Here is a 12210-nt window from a genome sequence, read left to right as displayed (position 1 = left end):
CAATCAATTCATACAGATGATGCATATGGGTTGCAACGATGTAAGTGTGCTACCTGAGGAATATGAAATCATCTGTCCCAAGGAGGGTCAAGATCTAGGCACATCGACAGGTATTCTAAGAAGAAGAGAAGCCCTCTAGTGGGAGCCCAGTACTTTGGGATGACCCACAAACTAAGAGAGTCAAAATCCTAAGGAGGAGCAGTCCTAGCCAGGCCCAAGGTGGGCCTTTAACCACCTATAAGGGCCTCTATGGGCCTACCTTAGGGCCACCAAGGAGGACATCCAACCTCAACTGGGTCCCAAAAGGTAGCCTACTATATATGTAAAGAAAGGTCCAAGGCACAATCAACCCATGGCCTAGTGGGCCATACACTAAGCCCAAAAACAAAGGCAACCTGGTGGGCCCTTAAGCAAGGTTAGGGCCCAACCATAAGGGTCATAGGTTCATTCATTGTGGTAGGCCTAATGGGCAGCCCATTATCCCAACATATGGGAAATTCTTAAATTTTTAACACATGTAAGTTGGGCCTCACATCTCGGCCCAAGTATGGATTTATTATAGTGGGCAAACAAGGGCCCAACTACTTGAGTATTTGGCCCATAAGGCCCATCACAATGACATGGTAAATATAGGACCCAAGGGTTTAATGGGCCTATCAAAAGTTCCAGCCCAACCAAGGCTATAAGGCCCTTACTTAACTAAGAGACTAGCCCAAGAAGAATCCTATTTGGGATGGGCCTTTAATCATACACTAATTAAGCCCAAAAAAAAATATTAAGATGATAAGATACTGACATAAATCCTCCTCAAATCTAGCGGGCCATATTGCCCCAAAGAACATCTATAGGCAACAGTTATTGGGCTCAATGCCAAATTCCAGCCCACCCAAATTTCTGGGTTGGTTGGAGTTCAACATTAGAAGTATTTCTTAGTATAATTAATTTTGGATGGCTCACACACATCACTGTGGGCCCCACCAGATGAGAGAGGATATACAATACATATATGAAATGGGCCAGACTGTTAGAATGCAAGCCCAGCAGTAGCCTAAGGCAGGGATGTCCCATGTGTAGGCAGTCCTATGGGCCTGGGGTATATGGCCCAAAAATCCACCTAATGTGTTCTAATTGAATAAAAAGGGGGCAAGTATGATCAATCCCCTAAGGACCCTACATGGATGGGTGGTGGGACATTCAACACATCGAGGTGGGCCCACGAAGCAGGCTAGATGCCCCAGCCTGGGCGTCCCTGCCTAGCAGACCACTTCCAGCCACACCACGGGCAACTCAAATGTATTTTGGATCTGAAATTTTACAGAGTGATACTTCCATAGGTGACCTACACCTCCACAAAATTTCAAGATTTTTGGACACTTAGAAATATTTTAATTTATTTAAATAAAATAGACTGTCCAGAAAATCGGACTGACCTGGACGTCCCAACGTGGTGGGCCAGTCCGGCCCTTGCCACGGTGTACACAGAGGTCCGTTGGCCCTGAAATTTGGTAAGTGGGTCCTAGAATGGGTGGAACATATCTCCATAAAATTTCAGAATTTTTAGACATATATAAATATTTTAATTTATTTAAAGAAATCAATCTGTCCTAAAAATCGGACTGATCTGGACACTGTATTGTAATGGGCCAGTCCAGCCACCACCATGGTGTGTACAGGTGTCCATTGGCCCCAAAATTTTGTAGGTGGGTCCTACCATAAGTGAACCACCTCTCTGTAAAATTTTATGATTTTTTGATACTCATAAATATTTTAATTAAATTAATAATTTCAATCTGTCTAGGAAGGGATGTTGCTGTCCATGCATTGTTTACCCAATAAGGTGGGCCCAACCTTCATCCAAGAGGGGAAAAATGGAGGTTTAGTATTTTCTTCATAAAATAAAGTAAGGTGGGGTCCATAAAAGTGGCCCATCCTTCAGAGAAACCAAGCTGTAGTGTATGTTTTCCCTCCATGCATGTGGGTTGGACAGCCCAACAAGGTGGACCGCCCACCCCTATGGGCCTCCTTGTTGGGTACCATATCATGGACCATCTGAGGTATGACCCATCACACCTCATGGTGGGGTCCACACCTTCTCATTACACTCCATACTTATAAAGAAAATGATGACAATCATGATCCAAAAATCCATGCCAAAGATTGAACATGACAATCCATGCAACAGTCCAAGTTTTTGGACAGCAATACATGGCTGGACACATCAGCCTATATCTCAATAATCCCAGCCATAAAAAGGGTGTGTGGCCTTCCTCAGTGGGCCCCACATAAGTCCAAATCACATACTAGAACTAGGACACTTGCATGCATTTGATTAAGGTGTCCGATGATCATGGAGTTAGGTGATAAGAGCATCCCACCTTGCTGGATTTTTTTTTTATTTATTTTGGGACATCCAAGGCCCACTATAAATGGGCCACACACACACTATCATCCATACATCAGAGAAAAGAGAAGAAGGAAAGAGAGTAATCCGGCCATGGGGGTAGGGCCCCGCCACTAGTGGGCCCTCCCAAGAGTGAATCATACCCATACAACTACATTGATTTTACATGCAACATAAAATCACTACATGCATGATATATAATTGTTATGGATGGTTGGGATGCCATCCCAACATGATCCTTAGGGTCTAGATGACCTTAAGATGGAGTGGATTATAAAATACATCATGATGGGGTCCATGGATAATGGCCCCATCATGGATCATGACATGCATGTAGGATGGGCCAAAGGGCCACATCCATGGGATCAAATGGGATCCCCACCATGGATTGGTGGGTCCCATATGATCCATCTAGAAAGAAAAAAAGATCAAAGGGTAGAAAATAAGATCAACAATTATAATCACCCACCTTGAATCTTCAAGCTACCACCAACACTAGGTACTCCAAGCTCCAAGCTTAAAGGTTCAATGGTCAAGATGAGTTTGTGATGGCTAGATGGAGGAAGAAAGGAAGGGAAAGTTGCTAGAAATTGGGAGAGGGAGGGCTGGAAATTCTTCCATGGAAGAGGAAAATGAGAGAATGAAGGAGGAGAGAGAGAAAGGAAAGGTTGTAGGGGAGTCATCATTACTCTCCCTCCTTGGTTAGAGAAAGAAATCATGACCTATGGTGATACAAACAATGCTTGCTAGGGTAGGTTAGGTGTGGGTAGTGTTTAGGATGGGTAGTGTTTATTCCATGGGAATTGTAGTGTGTGTGGGTGGTGTGCATGGGAACTTGTGCCTGAGAGTGGTCCATATGCTTTTGTACAAAAAGTGGGCCACATGATGAAATGCTCACAACTTTTGATCTATAAGTCAGATGAATGCACAAGACGCGTCGTTGGAATCGCAACGACGATGCGGTCACAATGGTATAGGTCTCAACTCGATCCGAGTCGGGTCTTCATGACTGGGCTCACGGATGACCGCAAACACATCCAAGGGTCACGGGTCGCCGGGATTCGACCGGTAGGACCGCGGGATCAAGATGGACGGAATGCATACTCACACACACACATGCACACATGCGAACTCGGGTCGGGTCTCACATCGGGTCAGCTCTTTTTTTACCAGGCTGACAGTCTCGTGCACGTTAGGTGCTTTAGCACCAGTGTACATGCACCCCAATTGGAGTGTACTAGACCCCGGTGATATTTCAGAGTTGAGCTATATTGATATGTGGACTTAGATGAGGATTCGTATGCTTGAGTTGCATCTCGCATTGCATGGCCTTGGTATGGCCGACATCATTCATGTCTTGCATCGCATAGCCTTGGTACGGCTAATGGTATTCATGGATTCATCAGCATATTCCGCATTACTCTGATACTGCATAACTACTACCTTGCGCACACACTTTCACCACCCTCTAAGCTTTCCATAAGCTTATGCACGACCGTTGCGTGCAGGTGACATTGGACCGCAGCAGCGCTGAGGCAGGAGCGCATAGCAGATCATCTTGGAGCTTTTTGTCCATTATCATTGTATTTCCCTTAATACTCATTATACCTATAAGTTTTTTATCATAGTGAAAATGTCATGGAGTTTTTGGTTGTTGTTTGTGGGTTATGCCTTTGGTTATGCTTATTACAAATCAAACTGATATTTGAAAATCCTCCTCGTAGCATCCCAGGATCGGAACCTGGCGAATGAGCGCTGGGAGCCGACCCGCCTTAGGGCTGAGGTAGCAAACGGGGACCGGTTTGACCCGCCGGCGAGGAGAAGCGCGAACGAGGTCTGCTACTAGTGTACAGAATGTTGGTTGTAACCCCATTGGTGGGTAGTGAGGTCGATTGCTGGTGTCTGGCGCATGGGCATCGACCCCGATGGATCCTAAGTTCCAACAATATATTGATCATAGTCGATATGATGATGTTCAGGAGTAGTGCGGTCAAGTCCATGGTGAGAGGACTATTGGCAGGTGTTTCTATAGTTAGCATACAGTTATTTCATGCATTTCATAGATGATCATGCTCCATCATTCATTAAGACATCGCTTTGTACAATTAATTACTTGTGGCAGTTCTTTCATTATATCTTTTATGTTAACTTATCTTATGTACTTATCATGAGGACCTTGCATTTATCAATTATATCTTTTATGTTAACCTATCTTGCATACTTACCATGAAGAATTTGTACTTGTTACAGTTATAAGACTTACTTGTCTTTTAACCACTCAAGTAAAGGATCTAAAGAAGAAAAACAAGAAGCGACTACGAGTTAGGTGCCACGTCAAGGGAACTGATTTAACTTTTAAAATTTTGAATTGTACATGATGTATATATGTATTGCACAGACAGATGTTGTACTTTTGAAATTTTGTAGTACCCAGTTTACTTGTATGCAGATGTTACTTACTTATCTCTGATGTTTCTTTTGTGAAGAATGAATGGTGAGATTTATCCTTTACATTACCTTGCCAAACGCCGAGACTGGGACTTAGTGTGTGAGCATTGGGTACCAATCCCGGAGTTCGGCTTGTCACGCACCAGATTCGGTAGATATAGCGGTATTATAAGGCTATTGGGTCTGGGTTGTGACAAAGTTAGTATCAGAGCATGAGATAAGGGATTACCTGTGGACAAGCAACCATTTAGGAGGAAGCTAGAGTTCTAAAACTTGAAAACCGACTTAACAACTTAGAAACACTAGGTTTCCCTTTGAGGAACTTAGAAAAAGTTACTTATATAAGAGGTTAGGAAGATACACTTTCTATTATTTGACCTTAAGAGACTATTTTAGGCTTTATCTAACCGAGGCGTCCATTTTCTATTGTCAATCATGGTACCTAAGAAGGCCACTAAAATGAAAACAACAGTAGAGCACGAGCCATCCAAGGATCACTAGGCCAAGGCACCAGATACTCCTCGAGATGCCGCTTCGATTCAGGAAATCCTTCGTTCCATGGCATCTCTGATGGAACGTCAAGAGAGGAGGTCTGCAGAGGCATCTTCCATATCAGAGCAGTCAGCTTTGATTCGAGAATTCCAGGCTTTACGACCCCCTCGATTTAAAGGGCAGCCAGATTCACTTGAGGTCGACTGATGGAGGACCCAGGTTATCAAGATTTTAGATGTGATGGAGTGTCCTGATTCCCAGACAGTGTTGCTTGCTACCTTCACACTAGAGGGAGAAGGAGAGTTATAGTGGCAGTTAGTTAAGAAGGAAGTTGGGTCGAGTATAGTATGGAGTTGGAGCACGTTCAACGACAAGTTCGACTAAAAGTATTTTCCTGATAGTATTCGAGAAAAGAAGGTGTCAGAATTTATATCTCTTGAGCAAGGAGCTTTATTTGTGGCCCAATACGAGGCCAGATTCGTTGAGCTATCTCGTTTCGCATCAGATCTGATTTCAACCCCCAGTATGAAAGCTCGTAAATTTGAGAAGGGACTTGTCCTGGCTTGAGGAGTAGGGTAGTACCTTTGCGACTCCTTATGTTTGAAGAGGTGACAGACTGAGCTAAGATCATCACAGCAGATTTCGAAGAGATGAATAAGACTTGTGAGCAGCCATTTCGGAGACAGGATAATAGGAACAAGAGAAAGGGAGGCCCAACTCAGCAATTTCATCCATCGAAAAGGCTTGCTAGGCAAGGACCAGCGGTTCGGGAACCTCAGCGAGATTCACAGCGATTAGCATTTCAAGGGACATGTTTTAGGTGTGGTGGAGTAGGCATCAGGCCAGGTCTTACCCCAATCCACCAGATGTCTCTGTAGAGCAGAAGGATAGGTCTTCTTACAGACAGCATCCTCATGGTCACCCCCAGAAGAGACCTTTTCAGCAACACCAGACTCAATAATACCATCCTTAACAACAGACTCAACAATATCGGCCTCAACAACGCCAGTAGCAGCAGCCACCGCAAGGTCGAGACCACTCTCAGTAATACCAGAGACCGCTCCAGAAACAACAGACAAGATTTGCAGCGACTGCCCAACCTCTTGTATATGTTATTCAGTAGACTGATCCTCAATCATCAGCAACGATACTCGAGGGTATGACTACTCTCTTCTCATCATTTGCACACACCTTATTTGACTCAAGTGCATCCCATTCATTCATATCTTCATCACTCGTAAACACGTTGGGGTTAGAACCAGAAAGAGTAGTAGAAGAATTATCAGTAACCACACCATTAGGTGAGCATTTTAACCTAAACCTTATCTGCAAGGATTGCCCAGTGATGATTGGAGATCACATCTTACCCGCCAATTTATTTGTTATGAAGATGTCGAAGCGGGATGTTATTTTGAGTATGGATTGGATGGCTGCATATCATACATCTTAGATTGTTTTGAAAGGACAATCACCTTCTCTATAATCGGCCAGTTACAGTTCCAATTTAGGATTCTGCAAGGGACAGGGACATGCTTAGCCTACCTAATAGAAGAAGAAAGGACCCTAAGGATCGAGGAGATCCCAATCGTACGCGACTATCTCGATGTCTTTCAAGACATCCCAGGCCTACCTCCTCAAAGGGCAGTGGAGTTTTGTATTGACCTGATGCCAGGTACTGCTCCCATCTCAAAGGCGTCATATCGCATGACACCCATGGAGTTGGAAGAATTGAAGAAGCAGTTGGAGGAACTTCGGGCTTTGGGCTTTATTCGCCCAAGTAGTTCTCCTTGGGGAGCACCGGTCCTATTCGTTAAGAAAAAGGACGGGTCGTTGAGACTTTGTGTGGATTACAGAGAGCTAAATAAAGTGACCATCAAGAATAAGTATCCATTACCAAGAATTGATGATTTATTCGATCAGCTTAGGGAGGCGCAGTTCTTCTCGAAGATCGACCTACGTTCTAGATACCATCAAGTTTGAGTTAGAGAGGAGGACATCCCTAAGATGGCTTTTCGCACCAGATATGGCCACTTCATGTTCCTAGTCATGTCCTTCGGACTAACGAATGCCCCAGCTATATTTATGTAATTGATGAATGAGGTATTTCACCCTTATCTCGACTAGTTTGTGGTAGTATTCATAGACAATATTCTGATATATTCACGTACCTAGGAGGAGCATGAGCATCATCTACGTACCGCTCTGCAGATGCTTCGCGATCATCAATTATATGCTAAATTGGAGAAGTGTGAATTTTAGCAGGAAGAAGTGAAGTTTCTTGGCCACGTCATTACTAGAGAAGGAGTGGTAGTAGATCCGGCTAGAGTTGAGGCCGTGCTTAAGTGGCAGCAACCCACTAATATCATGAAAATTTGAAGCTTTCTTAGTCTAGCGGGATACTGTAGACAGTTTATTCGAGGGTTTTCTCGTATAGCGGCACCTCTGACGTGACTGACTCATAAAGGAGCACCTTTTGACTGGAGTGAAGCCTGCAAGAAGGCATTTGCGGAATTGAAAGATAAGTTGACAACAACACCAGTTCTCACCTAGCCATCTGGAAATGAAGGGTTTGTAGTATACACGGATGCCTCACGGGTTGGATTGGGTTGTGTGCTGATGCAGCATGACAAAGTTATAGCATACGCTTCTCAACAGTTGAAGGCCTATGAGAAGAATTACCCCACGCATGACATAGAGTTGGCCGCGGTAGTGTTTGCAGTAAAGATATGGCGGCATTATCTATATGGGGTCAGATTTCAGCTGTTCACGGACCACAAGAGCCTTAAATATTTATTCTCTCAGAAGGAGCTTAATCTGCGGCAGAGAAGGTGGTTAGAGTTGTTAAAGGATTATGATTTTTCTCTTCAATACCACCTAGGTAAGGCCAATGTTGTAGCTGATGCCCTCAGTCACCAGCCACGAGGAATTATTTCTCACCTTATGGTTCGACAGTGGAAAATGTTGGAAGAAATAAGGGACTTTGATTTTGAGTGGAAATTATAGTCAGCTACTATGCATTTTGCAAGCTTATCCATTCAACCATCTCTTGTATCTCGAGTCATTGAGGCACAACAGGTTGACCCAACGATCATCAATCACCGTAAGGAAATGACTGATGAAGGTTCATCCGAATGGCAGGTTGGTGTAGATGGTAGGCTTCGCTATAAAGGGCGACTGCATGTGCCGGAAGATGCAGAGCTGAGGCAAGAAATATTGACCGACGCACACTGGTCCAAATTCACGTTCTACCCAGGCAGTACAAAGATGTACCACGATGTTAAGAGACAATATTGGTGGCTAGGGATGAAGCGTCACATTGCTAAATTTATCGCACAATGCAACACATGTAAAAGCGTCAAAGCAGAGCATCAATGACCCTCTGGTACCTTGCAACAACTGAAGATTCCTCAGTGGAAGTGGGAGCACATTACAATGGATTTCATTATGGGATTATTGCGGACTCCTCAAGGTCATGATGCCATCTGGGTCATCATTGATCAATTGACGAAGTCAGTGCATTTCCTACCTATACGTGCTACCTACTCCATGGACCGACCTATTCAATTATTTATTAGTGAGATCGTCAAGCTGCATGGAGTGCCGGTATCAATAGTATCTGACCATGACCCGAGGTCCATGTCACAATTCTGGAAGAGCTTTCAGCGAGCCTTGGGTGTGACTCTGAAGTACAGCACCGCCTACCACCCCCAGACAGATGGGTAGATTGAGAGAGTCAATTAGATTCTGGAGGATATGCTTAGAGCGTGTGTGCTGGATTTCCAGGTTAGCTGGGATACTCATTTGCCGTTGGCTGAATTTGCATATAATAATAGTTATCAAGCAACCATCGGCATGGCTCCGTATGAGGCCATGTATGGCCGACCTTATAGATCACCTAATTGTTGAATAGAAGTTGGAAAGCAGAGTTTGCTCGGGCCTGAAATTGTTCAGCAAACCTCGAAAAAGATAGAGCTTATCAGAAATAGTATGTGCACCGCTCAAAGCCGACAGAAGAGTTATGCTGATCGTCGGTATAGGGAATCAGAATTTACTGTCGGAGATTTTATCTACCTCAAGGTCACGCCCATGAAGGGCATATTTCGATTTGGCAAGTAAGGGATGCTCGCCCCGCGTTTTATAGGTCCCTTCGAGATAGTAAAGCGGATTGGCCAAGTGGCATATCGACTAGCCTTGCCTCCCCAGTTGTCATGTGTTCATAATGTATTTCATGTATCCATGTTGAGGAGGTGTGAGCCGGGGACAAAGAACATTATTGACTAGCAACCGATCGAAATCCGTGAGGACGTGTCATACATAGAACATCCGATTCGTATCTTGGATCGAAAGGAGTAGGTCCTTCAGTCAAAGACGATTCCGTTGGTGAAAGTTCAATGGGGACACCATAACAAAGCAGAGGCCTCGTGGGAACATGAGGAGAACATTCGAAAGACATATCCTCACTTGTTTTAATGAACTTTATAAACACGGTAAAAACATCACCAATGTATGATATCCTTTTTCTAATAAAAAGGGTTTTCTGTCATTTCACTTTCGATCATGAAGCCTGCATTTTATCCAATATAGTAGAAATTTCGAGGACAAAATTTTTATAAGGATAGGAGAATTATAACACCCGATCCATCCTATAAGTATGACCGACTGGTTAGTAGGTGAGATTCACCTTCCGAAATAAAACTCGAGAATACCTACATGTACAATTTAAATACTCAAAAGAACCCCTTATAGTGCACCCCTCATAATGCGACCATAAATAACTGAAACCAATACCATGATGACCACCCTGACCATTCCATACCATTTTTTTATGCCTATGTGCACGATGATCGACGTTTTTGGCCAGACCTAGATCCGTTGTGCATAGTACACACCTGACTGACCGGAACCCCAAGACTTCAAAACCTATTCCATATTAACCGCCACATCGCTGCGATCACGGAGGTACCACCCCGTGCATCTATACGATGCTCCGTTAATGAGATATGCCACGAAGAATCGTTAGTGTATCATGTGCGCATGGCGCCATATATTGCATTGCACACATGTGCAAATCACATGCTCCCACACATGGGTGAGAGAATCTCTACCCATGTGTGTGATGTCACACACCCATACCCCTCCCTCTCTCATGTACACCCCAAAGTCAACTCTTCTCCATACCATCTCTCATGCATGACATCATCACACCATGCCATCCCATGCCCCTTTAATCCACATTAATTCTTAATCATGTACAAATTCCCATAATCTTAGCCTAAGCTAAGATTAATCACATTAGCTTAACCTAACCATAAGATTATCCATTTCTCTACATAAACCCCTCCACCCCATGGCATTTTCACCATTTTTTCTACAATAGAGAGAGAGAGGAGTGATCTTGGTGGGCCATCAATCCCATCTCTTCCATCCATCTCAACCATCCATTCCATCAATTTCATCCCTTCCATCCATCTCAACCATCCATTTAATCCATCAAGGTAAGTACACCCTCCTCACTTAGTCTTATTCTATTTTTTTTGTTTATGTATAGTGGAGATGATGATGATGATCTAAATAATTGTAATGATATTGATGATGTGATTAATGGCGTGGATGCATAGAAAAAAATACAAAATTAAATTGTTAAGGAATTCATGTGGGACCCACTAACAGTGGGCCCCACCAAAATGTTTCTATGCCATCCAAACTATCTATGTATGGGGCCAAACTCACACACACATCCCTTACACACCACACAAAAATTTAGAAATAAAAATAAATAAATAGATAAATAAATAAACAAATAATATATATATAAATACACATGAATATATGGGAGAAGTGGACGCTGATAGCATCCATGAGATGTTGCAGGAAGGAGCGTGCTGACAATATCCAGGAGACGCTGAAGGAAGCAGCGTCCAAACTGCTTTAATAAGAAAAAGGGGGCTATGGGCCAAAAACATGCCCAACATGACTCGTGTATCTGATCCACACCATCCATCTTATTTTTCACATCATTTTAGGCATTGAGTCAGAAAATGAAGCCAATCCAAATTGCTGGTGGGCCACATTATAGAAAACAGTGATAATTACGGTTAAAGTCTATTAGGGCCCACTGTAATGTTTCTGCACTTCAAAACATACTGAATATTGGGCTTATTGGACCCGTCCCTAGCCAGAGGACCTAGTAGATGGGTTGGATCGTCCTGATGTAGTCCCCACCACTGAAAAACCACAAAAAAAAGACGAACAAACAATACAGCAAACACTGCTGCTGTCAGCGTCCTCTAGACGCTGGAGGAAGGGTGGGTCCCACCACTGGTCCCACCTTGATGTATGTCGACTATCTACACCGTTCATTTGATGAGTCTCCTTTAAAAATTGGGTCATCCCAAAAATCAGCCGTAAATGGAACTCAAGTGGCCCACACCATCTAAAATCAGGTGAAGACATGCTAAAAGCATATAAAAGCACTTGCTGGGCCCCACCTAAAATTTGGATGCATCTGAAACTTGGACTGACCTCTTAATCAAGTGGGACACACATAATGGGTGGACTGGATTCATGAACCACACCTTGGTGGGCCCAACAAATGATTAAGAATGTTTTAATGAAGGGTGACCCCCCTCGTCCTTTGCCTATGGTGTGCCTGACACAAGTCATTGGTAGACTTGATTTTTAAACCCTAGGCCCACCATGTAACGGTGCATCTAACACATCACGCTAGGTCCACACAGTTGCCTAACTGTTGGAGCAGGCGTTCAACACGCATCATGATGGTCCCATATAGCTCGATCATGTTGGGCCCACAACAGCTCGACCTCATGTGAAGTCCCCATGTGCTGGACCACTAAGAACCTTTTCCTATA

General features: G+C 43.7%; 1 protein-coding gene across 1 annotated transcript; it reads left to right on the top strand.

Moving 5' to 3' along the window:
- The first annotated feature begins 7054 nt into the window (after positions 1-7054).
- LOC131236111 (uncharacterized) lies at positions 7055-8716 on the top strand. Its single transcript, XM_058233246.1, has 3 exons — positions 7055-7315; positions 7997-8169; positions 8368-8716. Exons 1-3 carry the CDS (start codon positions 7055-7057, stop codon positions 8714-8716), a joined length of 783 nt encoding a protein of 260 aa, XP_058089229.1.
- The last annotated feature ends 3494 nt before the right edge of the window (positions 8717-12210 follow it).

Source organism: Magnolia sinica, unplaced genomic scaffold (genome assembly GCF_029962835.1).
Source record: "Magnolia sinica isolate HGM2019 unplaced genomic scaffold, MsV1 ctg224, whole genome shotgun sequence".
Lineage (NCBI taxonomy): Eukaryota > Viridiplantae > Streptophyta > Magnoliopsida > Magnoliales > Magnoliaceae > Magnolia > Magnolia sinica.
The sequence above is the reverse complement of the archived record's forward strand: the minus strand, read 5'-3'. Positions and strand labels throughout refer to the sequence as shown.

Bases quoted from the DNA above. Each gene is read 5' to 3' on its own strand.
- LOC131236111 (XM_058233246.1), top strand. From the start codon at position 7,055: ATGGAGTTGGAAGAATTGAAGAAGCAGTTGGAGGAACTTCGGGCTTTG. The intron at 7,316-7,996 runs GTTTGAGTTAGA...GCTTCTCAACAG, and splicing joins TACGTTCTAGATACCATCAA to TTGAAGGCCTATGAGAAGAA. The intron at 8,170-8,367 runs GTGGTTAGAGTT...GCATTTTGCAAG, and splicing joins CTTAATCTGCGGCAGAGAAG to CTTATCCATTCAACCATCTC.